This window comes from Auxenochlorella protothecoides, assembly GCF_000733215.1.
Source record: "Auxenochlorella protothecoides strain 0710 unplaced genomic scaffold scaffold90, whole genome shotgun sequence".
NCBI classification, from domain to species: Eukaryota; Viridiplantae; Chlorophyta; class Trebouxiophyceae; order Chlorellales; family Chlorellaceae; genus Auxenochlorella; species Auxenochlorella protothecoides.
Window position 1 is genome coordinate 312,892 of NW_011934476.1, and position 16,067 is coordinate 328,958.

Genomic DNA, 16,067 nt, shown 5'->3' on the forward strand with positions numbered 1-16,067 from the left:
CCGGCGACGAGACGGCCGTCCCCGCGCGGCGCGCTGGCCGGCCGCGCGCGCACCACCGCCACCGCGGCCGAGGGCTCGGGGTGCACCGAGGGGCCAAAGGCGGGGCGCAGGCAGCGCAGGGGCCCCGGCGCGGGGCTGGCCGAACTGCGCTCGGCGACGCAGCCCCCCTCCAGGCTGCTGGCTGTGCTGCTGAGAACGCTGGGCCCGCGCTCGTCCTCGTCCTCCGACCCGGGCGCAGGGTCGTCGTCCAGGACGTCCAGGTGCAGGCGCACCAGCGGCGCGTCGCCGCGCAGGCCCGCCAGCGCCCGGTCCAGCCCCGTGCCGAGGTCGGCAGGGTGGGGCCTGGCGAAGGTGGTCGACGGCGTGCGGGGGCCGGCGCCCGAGGTCGCGCCGCGCGCCGTTGCGGCGTGCAGCGGACTGGAAGCGGCGGAGGGCGGCGCGGCGCCGATCCAGGTCCCGGCGCCGATGCCGGGCGCGGCGCCCAGGGTCGAGCCGAAGGAGGGCTCGCTGGCGGGGCTGCTGCGCGGGGAGGGCGCGCCGGCGCCGGGCGCCCAGCCTGGCGTGCTGCCGGCGCGCGGCGACGCCGACGCGGAGAGCGACGGTGGTGCCGCGGTGCTGGGCTCCCCCTCCACCGCGCCGTCAACCCCCGCCGCGTCCTCCGACCGGGCGGGCCCGAAGAGCTGGGCGCCGAGGTAGGTCCCGCTGCTGGCACGCACGGCCATGAGCGCGGCGGCGGAGGAGCTGCCGCCGCTGTCGCTGCCCTCGTCGCCCGGGCCGGTCAGGCTGTCCTCCGGCTCGGAGCTCATGCGCTGCAGGGCGGGCGGGCGAGAGGGCGTGGGCTCGCCCGCGTTGCGGGCCGGGCCGCAGCCCAATTTCTCGCCACCCACCCCGGCCCCCTCGCCGCCCTCAGCCGCCGCGACCTCCTCATCCAGCACCTCGACGTACAGCGTAAACGGCGCCTTCTCGCGGCTATTCAGCAGGTTCGACTCGCGCGGGGCCAAGCGCACCACGCGCCGCGCCCGCGTGCCCATGGGGAACCAGACAGCAACGCCCTTGCGGCTCGCCGCCTCGATCTGCACGTTGATGGATGCCAGCACCTGGCGCAACGCCCACTCCCGGTCCTCAGCTGCGATTTGGTTTTTTTTTTTTTTTGGGGGGGGGGGGTGAGCAGAGGGGTGGTGGGGGATGACTGTGTATGGGAGCCAGGGCATGGAGAAGCGTCCATGCAGACAGGGAAACCGTGAGGCGGAGACGAGGCATGGGCAGACAGACTTGTGCCAAGGCTCCTGGGCTGGTGCAGGTGCACCCTCATCGGCACTGGGTCTACAGTCCTGCTCAAACACAAACCCTCGCCCATAAGCCCTCAACTCCCCACCCCCTCACGTGGGAAGGCGGTGAGGCCAGAGCTGGCAGTGCACAGGGCGTCGATGAAGTCCAGGGTGGCGCCAAAGGTGGTCTGCCGCCGCCGCGGCGAGTTCGGCGGGCTCAGCGCCGAGGCCGGGTCCGGGCTGGTGCCGGAGGCGCCCGGGGAGGCGGGCGTGCGCTCCAGCCAGGCCTGGGCCCCCTCCCGGCCACCGCTGTCGGTGCTGGTGGAGGCTCTGCGCCGCGGGCCGGGCGCCGGTGTCGCGTGGTCGTCGCGCCCGCGCCGCGCGCCGACCTGCGCCTCGGCACCCTGCGGCGCTGAGTAGCCCAGCAGGCCCTCCACGCCGGTGTCCATGAACACGGAGGAGTAAACCCCAGAGCCGAAGCCGTCGGGCGACATGGGGCGGGGGGAGGCGCAGTCGGGGGAGGCCGCGCGGGAAAGCGTGTCGCCCGGCGCGTCGCGGTCGGGGGAGCCCCAGCGCTCGCCCGCACCCAGCAGGGAGGGCACGTGGGAGGGGGTGGAGGAGAGGACGGACAGCGTGCCGCGCGGGCTGCGCGGCGGGGACGCCAGCCCCATGTCCACGAAGGAGGGGGAGATGCGGAGGGGGGGAAGGCGCGAGTCCTTGAACGGCAGGTCCTGTGGTTGTGCATGAGGATTGATGGGAGGGTGGTCAAGCAGGGACCAGGGGACAGATGGGCCATCCAGAGCTTGGGCAGGACATTGTAGTGGACGCGCGAGTTCGCGGGAATTACAATCTCGCCAGGCAGCAGAGCCAGGATGCCCATCACTGCGGGGCCCTTGCGGGCAGCGCCCCACTCATCGTCCTTCACACTCACCCACGTCCCCTCCAGGGCCGCCTGCTCGCATCGATCCCGCAGCGCGATGACATGCAGGTCGTGCGGATTGTCCTGGGAGATGGCCAGCAGCAGCCAGTACGTCTGCATGGGTGGGCATGGTTGCGATGCTGAGAAGGGGAGTCGTTGACGTGTTGTAGCGGCATTCATCGACCAGGAAAACACAGGCCGCGGCGGAAAAGCACAGCCCAGGACACCTAACTCCATGCCTGCGGCGTCCATGGCATCGCCTTGCAACGCTCACCTTGATCGCGATGCGGAGGGAGCGGGAGCACAGGTCGATGATCACCCTCTCCAGCGAGCTGTTGGGCCGGATCATGCACAGCTGCGTGAGCTGGGAGAGGTACTTTTCCACCTCCCTCTCAGGCAGGGTGTACAAACGGTTGCACAGGTAGTCCTGGACCCCGGGGGAGCTGCTCTTGTAGAGGTACCTGGGGAGAGGGGGGCAGGGGGCCGGGCCGGAGTTTGGAATGACCTTCCCACCGCGGCCGAGACCAGCGCGTGCCCCGACAGGCTGCATGCGCCTTCTTCTGTTCGCCAGGATTCGAGACTCACGTTAGTGCTATCCAGGTGTCAAACCACTCGCTCTCGAAGAAGCGCATGAGCAAGTCCGACTTGCCCGACTCTGTCACGCTCGACGCGGGTTTGGGCACCAGCGCCCCTCCGAGGCGGGGCAGGGCCTTGGTGAAACTCGGCATCCTGATACTCTGTTTTGGTCGTGTCTCTGCCATGCGTCAGCGCAGCCACGCCATGGGATGAGGTCAATGACAGCGGCCTCGCCAGGTGCAGCTCAGTCGTTCGAACGGGAATGGACGACTCGGCCAACGTGCTTTTCGGCTCGGCCGTGAATTGACCTGGTTTCAGCTTCGCGCGGTCAGGCAGGTAATGGCTGCTCGTATAGAGGTGGCACCCGGTCGCGAGCGCCCCGGCGAGCATTACGAGCAGGTTACCTTTGGCTGCCCTTTCTTCTCCAGGCGCTTGAAGCGGCATGGGCAGACCCACCCGACCAGGACTCCTTGGCCTGCGCCCACAGGAGGCCGAACTGCCTCGAGCAACCAGATCGAATACAAGTCTGTTATCTCCAAGACAAGTTGACCAGTACCGGGCTTTGGCGCCACGTTTGCTCGGGTGATCAGGTGATGGCGGGGACCACCGCAGCAGCACCTGCAGCTCGGAAGGGTGAATTCCTCAGGTGGGCAGGTGGACTGAGGTGGATGCTATTGTAGGGTATGGCTTGTAGGGTGTCGAGCCTCACCTGGGCCACGGAAGAGTGAGCGGGCCTGCAATCTGCCTGCCCTGCCTGGCCATTCGCAGGGAGAATGCGAACAAGAAGGATGTGCGACTGATGAACATCGAGGCCGCCAAGGCCGTGGCAGATGCGATCCGCACCTCCCTGGGGCCCCGCGGCGCCGACAAGATGGTGCGGGGACTTTGGGGGGTTGTGGACTAGGTGGGCGGCCGGGCATGCCTGGCCTGCAGCCTTGCAGCCCGTGGCGAGCGTGCTGTAGAAGCCATACCTCTGGCTTCCAGAGGCCATCCCATGTTGGCCATCCCTGGCATGGGCTGGATCCCCAGGCGCTCGCCCTGCATGCTGCCTGCATACCAGGACCGCCCCCTTCTGGCCCCCCCTTACGCGTCCCCTCCCTCCACCCACCAAATACCCCCCAACCCCTACAACACAAACTGACCTTTTCACATTGCAGGTGGCTCAGGCTGACGGCCACGTGATCATCACCAACGACGGCGCCACCATCCTGAACAAAATGACGGTGGAGCAGCCGGCGGCCAAGATGCTGGTGGAGCTGGCAAAGTCGCAGGACGTGGTGGCCGGCGACGGCACCACCTCAGTCACGGTGCTGGCCGGCGCGCTGCTGAAGAAGTCGCTGGAGCTGCTGGAGCGCGGCGTGCACCCCACCATCATCTCCGACGCCTTCAACCTCGCCGTGGGCCGTGCGCTGGGCTTCTTGGAGGCCGCTGCGCTGCCCGTGGCGGCGGGGGACCGCGACGCGCTGGTCCGCGCTGCCAACACCTCCCTCTCCTCCAAGGTCGTGCACCAGTACTCCTCCCTCCTCTCCCCCATGGCCGCCGACTGCATCCTGGCCGTTTCCGACCCTGCCCGCCCCGAGGCCACCGACCTGCGGGACGTACGCCTGGTGACCAAGGTCGGTGGCACCATCGACGACAGCGAGATGGTGGATGGCCTGGTGCTGGACCAGCGCGCGGCAAAGGCTGCCAGCGGTCCCACACGCATCGAGAACGCCAAGATTGCGCTCATCCAGGTGGCTTTAGAGGGGAGGAGGGTTGTGAATCTGGGAGGAGACGAAGGGCCGAGGGGGGTTGGCAGTGTGTAAAGAATGGCATCGGGGATGAGGGACGGCACCAATCCGCAAAACAGTTGGACTGAGCTCCAGAATCTCGCCGCTGTCGGAGGGTTACGTTTTTTCAGATACTCAAAGCATTGCATCAGTGCGAGGAGGCTGGGCTTGGAGCACCAGGAGGAGGAGCGATGGAGGGCCTGCCCCCTGGCTGCACAGCCACACACTGCTGTGCACTGCCCAAATTTCCCATCCCTTCCCTCACCCATCGTCCCATGTACCATGTTACAGTTCCAAGTCTCCCCCCCCAAGTCCGACATCGAGAACAATGTCATCATCAGCGACTATGCACAGATGGACCGCATCCTGAAGGCGAGTAGGAATGGGTATGCACCCGTAGCGTCTTCGAAGGCTGGAACCTTGTGGAGCACCGACTGATATGATTCTGGAAAGGCCAGCACAAACTGACCATGAATGGGTTTGCCTGTTGGCGCAGTCATGTCCGGCGTACCAGAGAGCATGCAGTTCCCGCTCATTTTCTGCAGTTGTCCCGCACTTTCCTCCCATGGGCTCGCACACACACCCTCCGACCCCGTCCCCACTCACATCACATGAGCAGGAGGAGCGCAACTACATCCTGCAGCTGGTGAAGAAGATCAGGGCCTCTGGCGCCAATGTCCTGCTCATCCAGAAGTCCATCCTGCGCGACGCCGTCACCGACCTCTCCCTGCACTACCTGGTGCGAGTGTGGGGTCATGTAATGGCTGTTGAGATGTGTCGGTGCATGCGCCGAGCAGGGTAGCTGTTTGTGTCAGGGGGTGCCCTCAGCAACAAGAGCACAGGAACTCACGCCCAAGTCTGCATCCTGTCTGGAGGGCATGATTTCTTCCCTGTTCCCACCCCTGCTTGTACCCGTTCACACTGCCTCTTTACGCTGCCCCAGGCCAAGGCCAAGATCATGGTGGTGAAGGACATTGAGCGCGAAGACATCGAGTTCATTAGGTGGGGCTGCTGGTTTGGGAGAAGCTGGGCGTCGAGCACATCCATGGCTCATGCCTTTAGACTCTCAAGCAATGCCCACGCCATGCTCCGCCATCTTCTCTCTCACACACACACACACACACACTCACACACACACCTCACACCCTTCCCTTGCCACCCCAACCATGCAGCAAGACGCTGGGCTGCTCGCCCATTGCGCACGTGGACCACATGCGCGCCGACAAGCTTGCCAGCGCGGGCCTGGTGGAGGAGGTGCCCGTCGGCTCGGGCCGCGTGGTCAAGGTGACGGGAATCGAGGCGCGCGGAGCGACCGCCACCGTGCTCCTCCGCGGCTCCAACTCGCTGGTGCTGGAGGAGGCGGAGCGCTCCCTGCACGACGCGCTCTGCGTCGTGCGCTGCCTGGTCCAGAAGCGGTTCCTCATCGCCGGCGGCGGGTCGCCGGAGATCGAGCTGGCCGTCAAGTTGGGCCAATGGGCCAAGACCCTGGTGGTGAGCAAGGGTTTTGGAGGTATTGGGGTGGTGGTGGGGGGTTAGGAATGTTGTAGGGGTGTGTTGTGTCAGGCGTGTATTGTTGGCTGAGGGACATCAGTTGGTGCAGCCTACATTGTCCTGGGATTTTGGGACGGCGTCTGGTTGTGAGGTTGGGTATCGAGGTGGAGATCGAGGGAGGAGGCTGCGCCAGGGGCACCGTCTCTTCATGTGCCTTGGCAGTGACTCGTGTCCAATACCCATCTGCTATGACCCCCCCCTCAAACACTACACCCTTGCAGGGCATGGAGAGCGTGTGCGTGCGGGCGTTTGCCGAGGCCCTGGAGATCATCCCGGGCACCCTGGCGGAGAATGCGGGCATGAATCCCATCGAGGTGGTGACCGAGCTGCGGCGGCTGCATGCCGCAGGGCACCAACACCACGGTGACTTGATGTTGTTTTCAGCACATGAGGCTGATGGGTGGCTGGACTGACTGTTCCAAGGCCTCCAATGTTTGTCATGCAAAGATTGGGCCCATGATCACCGACGCCTCCTCCCCATCAGCCAACCTCCTGACTCATCCATGACCCCATCTACCCGCCCTCCCAGGCATCAATGTGCGCAAGGGGTCGGTGACGGACATGCTGGAGGAGAAGGTGGTGCAGCCCCTGCTGGTGACCTCCTCTGCGCTTTCCCTGGCCACGGAGTGCGTGCGCATGATCCTCAAGATCGACGACATTGTGCCCGTCCGATAGGCCCCTGGCAGGCTGCTTCCTCCTTTTCTTGTATAACGCAGCAGGGTGGCAGTGACAGGGGGTGCTACTGGCTGCGTGTGGCAGATTGAACCAGCAGGGAAAGGGGTCCGGGCACCAGCGCCATGGCCTCCTGCAGCCTTCGGCAAGTGACTCAGACGGTCTCAGCCGCCATTCCATCTGCACCGTTGCGTCCTGCATCGCTGCACTGTGAGGGACCCGGCAAGGACGCTCGCACCTCCCACCTCCAGACGAGCATGGCACCTGTAGAGGAGCTGCCAATCCCCCAGCATCTCGGCCCGATCTACGCCGCCAGGCTCCTCAACTGTACAGCTGGATGAGCTCGTCGGAGACTGCCGCGGGCGTGAGCACGCCCAGGTCGGTGAAAAGGAGGGAGATGTAGGCCGGCGGCGTGAAGTCGCGCGAGGGGTTGTCCACCGCCACCTGGGGCGGCAGCAGCGGGCCAAAGTCGATCTGCTTGCGCTCCAGGGGCAGGTCGCGCTGACTCAGCGGGTACAGGCGCGCGAACTTGTACGACTCGGCCGCCACGTAGAGAGGGACAGAGTGCGCCCGCGCCGCGATCGCAATCTGGTAGGTGCCCAGCTTGTTGATCACGCCGCCGTTCTCCACCACTGCCTCGGCGCCCACCAGCACCATGTCCACCCTGGCAAGGAGGAGGAAAGTGGGGAAGCTGGGATGGGGGAGTATGATTGTGGGATAGGAGAGGGAGCAGGGAAGAGGAAGTGGGGGTAAGAAGGGGAGTGAAGGGGAGGGCACAGGAGGGTCGCGGCAGAGCAGCAAGAGCCCGGCTGGCAGGCCCAGCCAGGAGCATGGTATCCAGCATGACCAGCGCGGCCCCTCCTCCCAGCTGCCTGGCCAGGGTCCAAGCATCACAGCAAAGTCCTCGCACACCACGCACTTTTCCATTACATAACCCACGCCACTGTCCAGGACGAGAGAGGTGGGCACGCCCGAGTCCTTGAGCGCGCGTGCGGTTGTGATCCCGGTCTCGTCGGGGCGGCCCTCTGTCACAATCACATTGAACTGGGTGCCCTGCGTGGTTGGAAGGGGAGGCAGGCCGGAGCCTCAGGACGCCAGGGCTAGCCTCCTCCAGGTGCCAACGTATTGAAATTTCAGTAGAACAGCAACCCGCCAAGTCTAGCAGCGCCCCAAGCCCGCACAATGGCATCCCCTCACCGCTGCGACGGCCTTCCTGAGCACCGCCAGTGCCACGCGGGAGTACCCGTGGCACAACACGGTGAATCCTGACCGGATGAACCTCTGACCCTGCTCAGCAATCGCAGCGCGCGCCCGCTTCGAGGTGTCTGCGAAGAGATTGGGAGCGGGGCCGCAGTCAAACACTGACGATACCCATTTCGGAGCAGTAAACACCTAGATACTTCATATCCAGGCAATCAAGTGGCTGAAGTAAAGAAGACACTTTCAGTATCTGGATCTTCCCATAGCTGGCCACTGTCAGCAGTTACCATTCACTACGACAGGTAGCTCACCTGCAAAGTGGCGACCCCTCTCGATCAGCTTCTTCTTCACCATCGCAAAATTGTCCAGCTCCAAGGCAGATGTCCGGGTTGTATACCTCAGAAATAGGTCACACCCTGCCTTGAGGGAGATGGCTGTGTCGTTGCATCTGTGGGGAGTGTCGGTGACGGTAAGGAGGGAGGCGAGGATTTACCGGGCGAGGATTTATGGGCAGGACCTTGTCAGCACATGGACCCATTCAGGGCTTTGAGATGCATGGCAAGTTGCACGCAGGTCAAACGCTCTCACGTTGACTCCCCAGGAACCCCACCTTTGTAGGGCATTGGCTGCGTCCTTGAGCTCCTTCTCCAGCCCCATCACAGTGGAGGCCGAGCTGGACCGAATGACGGAAGTGAGGGCTGTAATGGCAGCCACCGCCACGGCCATATCACTGGAACGGGCCAGGGCCTCATGGAATTCCCTGACCACTGCCTCCGCGTTCACATACGTCACTGGATCGAGCGAAGGTGAGTGGGCGAGTGATGCCGAGACAGTGTACAAAGTATACATACCACTGTAAGCGGTGATCCAATGCAGACCAGAATCTCTGCAGGACGAGCCCTCACCATCTCCGGATTGGGAGGAGAAGGGACCCCTCGGACGGAATGCAGTAGGCAACGCCCCAGAGGACGTGTTTCGCAGCATCGTGCCCTGGCCCTCCGCCGCGCTTCCGAGCTTCCTTCAGGCCCTTGCTACCATTCGAATGCCGCGAGGAGATGTCTGTATTGTGAAAGCACTTCCAATGTGCAGTCCGCACTTAGTATGCTTGTCGCGGTGTGATCAGGCATGTCCAGGAGTAGGCGCGCGATGGACGAGCGCGCCCTGGTCTGCGTAGGCTGAGTCGGATTCGAGGGGCATCTGAAGGCTGCATTAGGCAACGACCTCTGCGAGATCACACCCGCCCAAAGCGCTTAGACCTTCCTATCACCTGTCAGACTCACTGAGGTGACTGGATCGCACATGCTGCGCTCCGTATTGATAGGAGTTCTTACTGGGAGCGCTTACGCCAGGCCTGTCGCGTCAGGAGCTCCTCGGTGCCTGGCTCGTACCTACCGATTCCCAGACCAATCAGCGACCATGTCGACCTCCACCAGCTCCGACGAGGTGTGTTTCAGGAATGAGTCGAGTCAATTGAAAGCAATTGCAGGACGCTGGGCCGCGGGCGGGATCCCGGATGCAGCACCGGAACCAGGGTTTCCTCCAGCTTTAGATTGTAGGAGGATGAGGCGACCCTCACCCACCTTTCCCACCCCTCCCTTCGACTAGATCCTGCACGAGGTCACCAATGGGGTGGCCATAGCTACCCTGAACAGACCAAAAGCTCTCAATGCCCTCAACACAAACATGGTATGGTAACATGGCAGGGGGTGCTTTGCTGGAATGTCCACCACTGTTTGCCCAGAGCCTCTGGGCCTGATGCAGCACCCATCACCCTACTCCGACCTTGCAATGCCTCATAACTCAGGTCAGAACCCTACTGAAAATCTACACTGACTGGGATGCCTCGTCAGAAGTATCTTGTGTCGTCCTCAAAGCCGCAGGCGAAAAGGTGAAGCAGCCTAGGCCCCTGTCATCAAGCCTGATTGGGAGAGGAGTACTATACCGTACGCCTGTTTGCCCTGCTCTACGATACCTAAAAGCCCCACTTGCCCACATATCTCCCGTGCTTGATCCTCCCTAGGCATTCTGCGCCGGGGGCGATGTTAAACAGGTGGCGCAGCGAGCGATGGCCGGCGACACGCAGGCGGGGTCTGACTTCTTCCAGACCGAGTACCTGCTGGACCACCTCATCCACACCCTGCGCAAGCCCCACGTGGCCCTCATCGACGGCATCACCTTTGGCGGCGGGGCCGGGGTTTCGGTGCACGGCACCTTCCGCGTGGCCACGGAGAGGTGAGGGCAGGTGGACCTACATGTGACTGCCCGGTGCCGTGCCGCGTGCTCTTTGCTCTGCTTGAAGCCAGTGCGGCAAGCCATGGCCATCCCTGCCACCGCTCCTCATCCCACCTCACCCCACTGCACCCCATACAGGACCCTTTTTGCCATGCCAGAGTGCGCCATTGGCCTGTACCCCGACGTGGGCGGCTCCTTCTACCTGCCCAGGCTGCCGGGCGGGACAGGCCTGTACATGGCCCTCTCCGGCGCACGGCTCAAGGTGCACAGGGCTTGGGCCTGGGGCGCTCTTCTATGGGGTCGGGATAGATCTCTGGTGGCCTGTTTGGGCTTGCATGATGGTTTCGGGAGAGGTTAGCTGCCACCAAATCATAAGACGGCTGGCGATCAATCATCCCTGGCCTCCTATTCCACCCCTCCCCAGGGAGCGGATGTGAAGCATGCCACGCTGGCCACACACTACCTCCCCTCTGCGCTGCTGCCGGAGCTGGAAGCGGCCATCCAGGGGCTGGGGCATGGGGCCTCCAAGCAGAGCATCGGCGAGCTGCTGGACAGCTTCCAGGCTCGCACACAAGTTCCAGCCGGGGAGCTGGCCGCCCAGAGGTGAGCTGGCGGATGTTTGGGACGGAGGATCTAGGGCTGGGCTTGATTTGCTCCTCTGCGCAATGGCCGAAGGCTTGACACTCACCATGAAGCAAGCAGCTCTGATGAACCGTGTCCTCTGCCCCCCCCCCCGCCCCTCGAGGTCAGGCGGGACATTGACGCCGCATTTGTTGGGCGGAAAAGTGTGGAGGAGGTTTATGCAGCACTGGAGCAACATGCTAACCAGACCTGGGCAAGGGGGGTGCTCCACCTCATATGCAAGTATGCATCCTTTGGGGAGGAAGGGGGGGCCCAGAGGGGGAGGGGGATGAAACCTTTCGGTGACAGAGGGGGTGGTGAATTCTGAGCAAAGGGAGGGCTGGATGGAGTTGCAATTGGTGAGGGGACCCTGCCGTAGGTCCACTTTTAGATCCCCGCTCCCCTTCCTGCCTGCCAACAAACGACATCCCTTCGAATGAGATCCAGCCGTCAGCAAACTCAATAACCATCCCTCCACCTACAATCGTTGCGCAGGGGCTCTCCCACGAGCCAGAAGGTGACCTTTGAGCAGTTGAGGAGGGGCGCCGCTCTCCCCAACCTGGCCCAGTGCCTGTCGATGGAGAATCGCATGGTGCACAACGTTCTACTGAACCCCAGGAGCGACTTCGTGGAGGGTGTGCGGGCGATGCTCATAGACCGGTGCAACAAGCCGCAGTGGAACCCAGCCACGCTCGCAGAGGTGAGGGAAGGGGTTGGGGAGAGGGAGAAAGGGGAAAGAAGCTTGGGCAGTTAGAGAGCGATCCCTCATGATTGTTTCTTGCAAGTCAGCATTGGGTTTCCTGCGGCTGCTTTGTAACCCTTGTACTGCCAAACCACGCCCCTCTGTCCCCCTGCCTTGCCCCCTTTGGCCATGTTATTAATCCATCGTGCCCACCTGTCATCAACCCTCCACACATATCACAACTCACTGCAGGTGACGGACGAGTATGTGCATTCCTTCTTCGAGAGGCCAGCAGGCATTCCCGACCTCAACCTTCCCACACACGGCAGTGCAAAGCTCTAGAAGAGCACCAAGGATCTACGCTGGTGAGGATCTGATTGTACCTTTTCTCCTGTGGCCACATCATTGTGACCAGACAAGTGTCATTGGAAGCATGTACAAGGAAAGAGCCTCGTCAGGCTGGCAGGACAGGGCTCGACAGAGGCGTCTGGCACAAGGTCAGTGTCACAAGCGCATCAGGCCATCTTCATGCCACGCGACGCTGTGCCACGCAGCATGTAGCCGTCGGCGGCAGGACCCAGGCCACTGGCATGTGTGAAGATGCTGTTCCAGATCTTCTTGTTGGCGTTGGCAGGGGCCAGCTCCGACACCTTGGACTTCTTGGGCGCCAGGGCGGCGGGCAGCGTGGCGGTCGGGGGTCCGGCGCGCTTGGATCCTGGCTCGGCCGCGGTCTCGCCCGTGCCACCGTTGCTGGCGGCCACTCCCACGGCGCGCTTCTCCTTCTTGCTGGCGCGCTGCGCCTCTCGCCGTGCAGCCAGGGCCGAGACCAGGGCGGCGGCCTCCTCCCCGGTGGGGTTCACTGGGATCCAGCTCTCAGGAGTGCACGGGGAGGCGGCCAGCTCCTCCACTACCTTTGGGACCTGGGAATGGAATTGGCAGGGGGAAGTTCTAGACTGTGCTTGGAATAGGTATGAGCTCAGGCAACCACTACTGACCAGAAGGCCAGCAACAGGCAGCATGCCATTTCGTGATAGCGGCTTGCTACAGAAGCCTCTTGACACCAGACAGAACACACTCCATTATCAGGACCATCAGCCCTTACACACCCCTCACCTCCTTCCAGCCACGCTCGCTCACGACCAGCCCCGTCTTGAAGTGGATGAGGAACCGGGCCTTGCCATTAAAGTCCAGACCCGTGACAGGACAGACGAAATGAGCGCTGCCGCCTGTCAGTGGAAAGAGGGGACATGGTTACTAAGGGAATGCAGATGTGAGGTCCTGCACATGTTGCACCATGCATATGGCTTGAGCATGTAAATGTCCAAGGTGACAACCTGCTTTTGTTGCCATTGGCTGCAGACTGGGTGGGCATCAGAGAGAAAGCAGAATCTGGGCCCCATACCGGTTCAGTTCAGTCCCTCACCAATCCTGTACCCTGCACCAACTCCCAGACCTTTCGAGCCGGCCTCTTCCAGCTTCAATTCCACGACATGCTTCAGACCCTGGATGTGCTTCAAACCTGTCGGCAGCGACTTGGAGAGCAGGGCCTGTAGCAAGGCCTCTTTGTTGAACAGGTTCCCCAGCTCGTCCGCCACAATGGGGCGACTCAGTGGCTCGCCAGACAGGTGACACGTGGTCCAACGTGCTAGCCTCTCTTCTTCAGGATTCACCTGAGCGAAATGTGGCAAAGGAAGGGCAGGAGAACATGAGCAGAGGCCTGATGTGATCCCTCCCAGCCCTCCCGCTTCAGGGTGTCAAGCAGCCTACCCTCGTCCTACCTTGTCTGGTTTGCGCCCCAGGTACATCTCGAGGTAGCAAGATCGCGACTCGGCCCCGGTGGCACCTCCATCCCCGCCCCCTCCAAGCAGACGAGGGAGGATCTCGAGAACATCCCATGGCTTCACCCCTGCCTCCTCCAGGCTGGTCTCCAAGCTGCGGCCATTGTGCCGGACAACCTGTGGTGATGAATCAAACAAATTCCAGTCGAGTTATGATGAAATGGCGTTGCGTCTGTCCTGATTCTCCGCCAAAATACAGCAACCCCACTCACCAGTCCCTCATAAGACGGTCCAGGATTGCTGGTGGCGCAGAGGAGCGAGATGACCTCCTTTGAATCACTACGAGGGCATGCGTTCACGACATGCTCATGGTCATTCAGCCGGACAAAGAGCTGCATGGTGCGGACCCGCTGCTGACTTATGTGAGGATGTGCTCTTGCAATATCGCTCGGTGCCGTCGCTTGCGACGCCACCGTGGGGTATTCTGGCGTCCTTTGTAGTCTGGATGGGTCAAAATTGTCGTCGAAGGGATCGGTATCGCACTCTTCAACATACCCGCAACGACAAGGAACTTTTCGCGCCCGCGCCCCCTTTCCCCTCGAACACAACAGCACCCATGCTGATGGCGACTTGACAGAGGCACGGGACCGAGCATGAGAAAGAACAGTGGCCATGCAGCAGCATTGTGCACATCCTTTCTCGCAATTGACCTTCCAAACGCTGACTCTCGGTGGGAGGCCTCTCGGGAAAGTCAATCATTCACTGCCAAAAAGAAGACGGGGATTCAGAGGGGAGTGAGCATGCGGTGCACCGCCCCTCACACGGCAAAGTAGGGCCCAACTCCCTTGACTCCGAGCCCGGGGATGCCCTCGGGCTTGGAGTCGGCCTTGGCGTCGGTGGTGTCTGCGGGTGCATAGACCACCACTGTGCGTGACGGCGCATACACCTTCATGGAGTGTGGGCGGTTGTCGTAGTTGCCCTCCTGCGGGCAGGGGGACAGGGGAGTGGCGGGTGAGAGTCATGGGAAGGAGGATTACCAGGTGCTTGAAGGGTACAACATTACTGAGTGCAACATTCGTCCCAGCTCTGCGCAGCAGGAAAGTCAGCAGTGCCCGCTGCACCCTGGAGGCATCAGGTAGCCGCCGCCACACCCGGCTGATTCAGTCTTCAACAAGATTCCCCAGAACAGATCCCTTCCCAACAGTACATCCGCGTGAGCTCACTCACCTCTGTGTGGATCTCGGCGTCATACTTCTTGCTGACGTTGGTGTACCCACCAAACACCTCCTCATCACTGCTCAGCACAATCTGGAGCGAGGGTGGGAAAGGAAGGGGAGATGAACGGCTGGCGGATGTGGGCAGGCAATGGGCCGGCATCAAGGGCCCCACTTACAAGCCACCTGATTTTGCAGGGGCTGCCCTGCACAACCCCCCGTCTCCCCCTCCTCGCCTTATATGGGCCGGGCTTGTATGCGCCGACCTTGTAGTCGGTGAAGGACGACACGGGGTGGAAGTTGAACACGAAGATGAGGTCCCCTGCAAGATTAGGTGGGCGCAGTGGCAGGTGAGCTCAGGGCAGGGCTCTGCATCCCGCAGGCCAGCCAGCAGCTGTGTTCGGGTTCATGCTTACTCCGCACTATCTATTGGAATCCGCACACACATCCGCATTCCAACAGCTACTCACCCCGCTCGACCACAATGACCTTGTCGCCCTCGTCCTTGCGCGACACCCACTGGTGCTCCGCTGCCACGAAGCCATACGCCTGCGGGGTGATGGGGGTGTGACTGGCTTCAACGGGCCTGCGCATGTCGATTCGGCCCCCGGGATGAAGGCACAGGCCCGCTCCCTGTCGGCCTGCTCACCCCGCAGCAGGGTCCTTGGCCGCGAGAAGGTTCACGCCATCTTCACCGCAAACGCCTCCTACCCCAGCCCCCGAGAACAAACGCCGTCAAGAAAGGCACCCAGCCGGCGCACACCTTGTCCAGGTGGTTCATGGCGCGGTCAAAGGCGGCCATGAACTTGTAGCGCAGGCTGGGGTCGTCGGCCAGGTCCCAGCGCCGGCGGCACTTGTCCAGGGACCCGCCGTTGCCGGGGACAAAGGCGCCCGTGCTGGTGTCGTAGGTGTCGTCACGTGGGAAGTCGATCCACTCGGGGTGGCCAAACTCGTTGCCCATGAAGTTGAGGTAGGACTCGCCCCCCAGGCACATGGTGATCAGGCGGATCATCTTGTGCAGCGCGATGCCGCGGTCCACCGCGCCAGAGCTGGTTGGGTTGGGAGTGGGGGGATGGGACTTATGGGGGGAGGTGTCAAGGTGGGATCGGTGGAGCAGCGGAGGCAGGTGGCCTATACAGAGCCCTGGGGTGGCAGCGTCGCTTCGTGGGGCCTTGGTCTGAAGCAGACAGGGCCAAAGGGCGGCAGGCCTTCCTTGTTTCCCCCCATCGGTCCCAGCTGCCCAACCCACACCCACAGTCCACTCACCTGGGTCCGGAGAGGGACATGCGCTCGTACATGTCCTTGTCCATCAGCCAGAAGGCGATGGTCTTGTCCCCCACCAGCGCCTGGTCGTGGGACTCCGCATACCCCTGTGCGAGGGCGAGGGGCACCGAGGAGGTGGGCGGACGGAGGATGCTGGACGGGGCTGCTTCCGGGGATGCCACCATTTGCAGACCGAACAGCCCCCCTGCCCCAGCGCCAGCCAGCTCACCACGCAGGGCTCGGCGTAGCGCCGGTTGGTCATGGTGTGTGTGAGGTTGCCCATGTTCCATGAGTAATCATCATACTCAGAAAGCAGCTGGGG

General features: G+C 62.7%; 6 protein-coding genes across 6 annotated transcripts in view; 2 read left to right on the forward strand and 4 right to left on the reverse strand.

Annotated features, from left to right (window-relative positions):
* Nucleotides 1-2,915, reverse strand: part of F751_6575 (Phosphatidylinositol 4-kinase beta 1) — a gene marked incomplete at both ends in the record, with an annotated part of 7,437 nt that extends 4,522 nt beyond the window's left edge. Inside the window, 7 exons of the mRNA XM_011403803.1 lie at nt 87-342; nt 601-1,126; nt 1,384-1,564; nt 1,658-1,999; nt 2,200-2,301; nt 2,462-2,648; nt 2,773-2,915. Of these exons, the coding sequence (XP_011402105.1) occupies nt 87-342; nt 601-1,126; nt 1,384-1,564; nt 1,658-1,999; nt 2,200-2,301; nt 2,462-2,648; nt 2,773-2,915 (1,737 nt within the window). The remainder of the gene's footprint in view (nt 1-86; nt 343-600; nt 1,127-1,383; nt 1,565-1,657; nt 2,000-2,199; nt 2,302-2,461; nt 2,649-2,772) is intronic.
* A 441-nt stretch (nt 2,916-3,356) lies between these two features.
* On the forward strand, nt 3,357-6,758 carry F751_6576 (T-complex protein 1 subunit delta; the record flags this gene model as incomplete). The annotated part of the gene is made up of 9 exons (XM_011403804.1): nt 3,357-3,409; nt 3,532-3,637; nt 3,921-4,496; nt 4,824-4,928; nt 5,152-5,271; nt 5,476-5,534; nt 5,705-6,023; nt 6,305-6,446; nt 6,613-6,758. 9 exons carry the CDS (start codon nt 3,357-3,359, stop codon nt 6,756-6,758), a joined length of 1,626 nt encoding a protein of 541 aa, XP_011402106.1.
* Nucleotides 6,759-7,076: 318 nt separating this feature from the next.
* On the reverse strand, nt 7,077-8,681 carry F751_6577 (Translation initiation factor eIF-2B subunit alpha; the record flags this gene model as incomplete). The annotated part of the gene is made up of 5 exons (XM_011403805.1): nt 7,077-7,419; nt 7,675-7,808; nt 7,953-8,080; nt 8,267-8,403; nt 8,566-8,681. The coding sequence occupies 5 exons, from the start codon at nt 8,679-8,681 to the stop codon at nt 7,077-7,079; spliced, it is 858 nt and encodes a 285-aa protein (XP_011402107.1).
* A 690-nt stretch (nt 8,682-9,371) lies between these two features.
* Nucleotides 9,372-11,832, forward strand: F751_6578 (3-hydroxyisobutyryl-CoA hydrolase, mitochondrial; the record flags this gene model as incomplete). Its single annotated transcript, XM_011403806.1, has 8 exons — nt 9,372-9,398; nt 9,561-9,641; nt 9,976-10,187; nt 10,326-10,449; nt 10,612-10,790; nt 10,938-11,051; nt 11,304-11,508; nt 11,743-11,832. The coding sequence occupies 8 exons, from the start codon at nt 9,372-9,374 to the stop codon at nt 11,830-11,832; spliced, it is 1,032 nt and encodes a 343-aa protein (XP_011402108.1).
* Nucleotides 11,833-12,005: 173 nt separating this feature from the next.
* On the reverse strand, nt 12,006-13,295 carry F751_6579 (RTF2-like protein; the record flags this gene model as incomplete). Its single annotated transcript, XM_011403807.1, has 4 exons — nt 12,006-12,410; nt 12,604-12,716; nt 12,944-13,160; nt 13,269-13,295. 4 exons carry the CDS (start codon nt 13,293-13,295, stop codon nt 12,006-12,008), a joined length of 762 nt encoding a protein of 253 aa, XP_011402109.1.
* Nucleotides 13,296-14,085: 790 nt separating this feature from the next.
* Nucleotides 14,086-16,067, reverse strand: part of F751_6580 (1,4-alpha-glucan-branching enzyme 2, chloroplastic/amyloplastic) — a gene marked incomplete at both ends in the record, with an annotated part of 8,456 nt that continues 6,474 nt past the window's right edge. The window contains 7 exons of the mRNA XM_011403808.1: nt 14,086-14,250; nt 14,496-14,576; nt 14,749-14,804; nt 14,953-15,031; nt 15,246-15,531; nt 15,749-15,852; nt 15,975-16,061. Coding sequence (XP_011402110.1) covers nt 14,086-14,250; nt 14,496-14,576; nt 14,749-14,804; nt 14,953-15,031; nt 15,246-15,531; nt 15,749-15,852; nt 15,975-16,061 — 858 coding nt within the window. The remainder of the gene's footprint in view (nt 14,251-14,495; nt 14,577-14,748; nt 14,805-14,952; nt 15,032-15,245; nt 15,532-15,748; nt 15,853-15,974; nt 16,062-16,067) is intronic.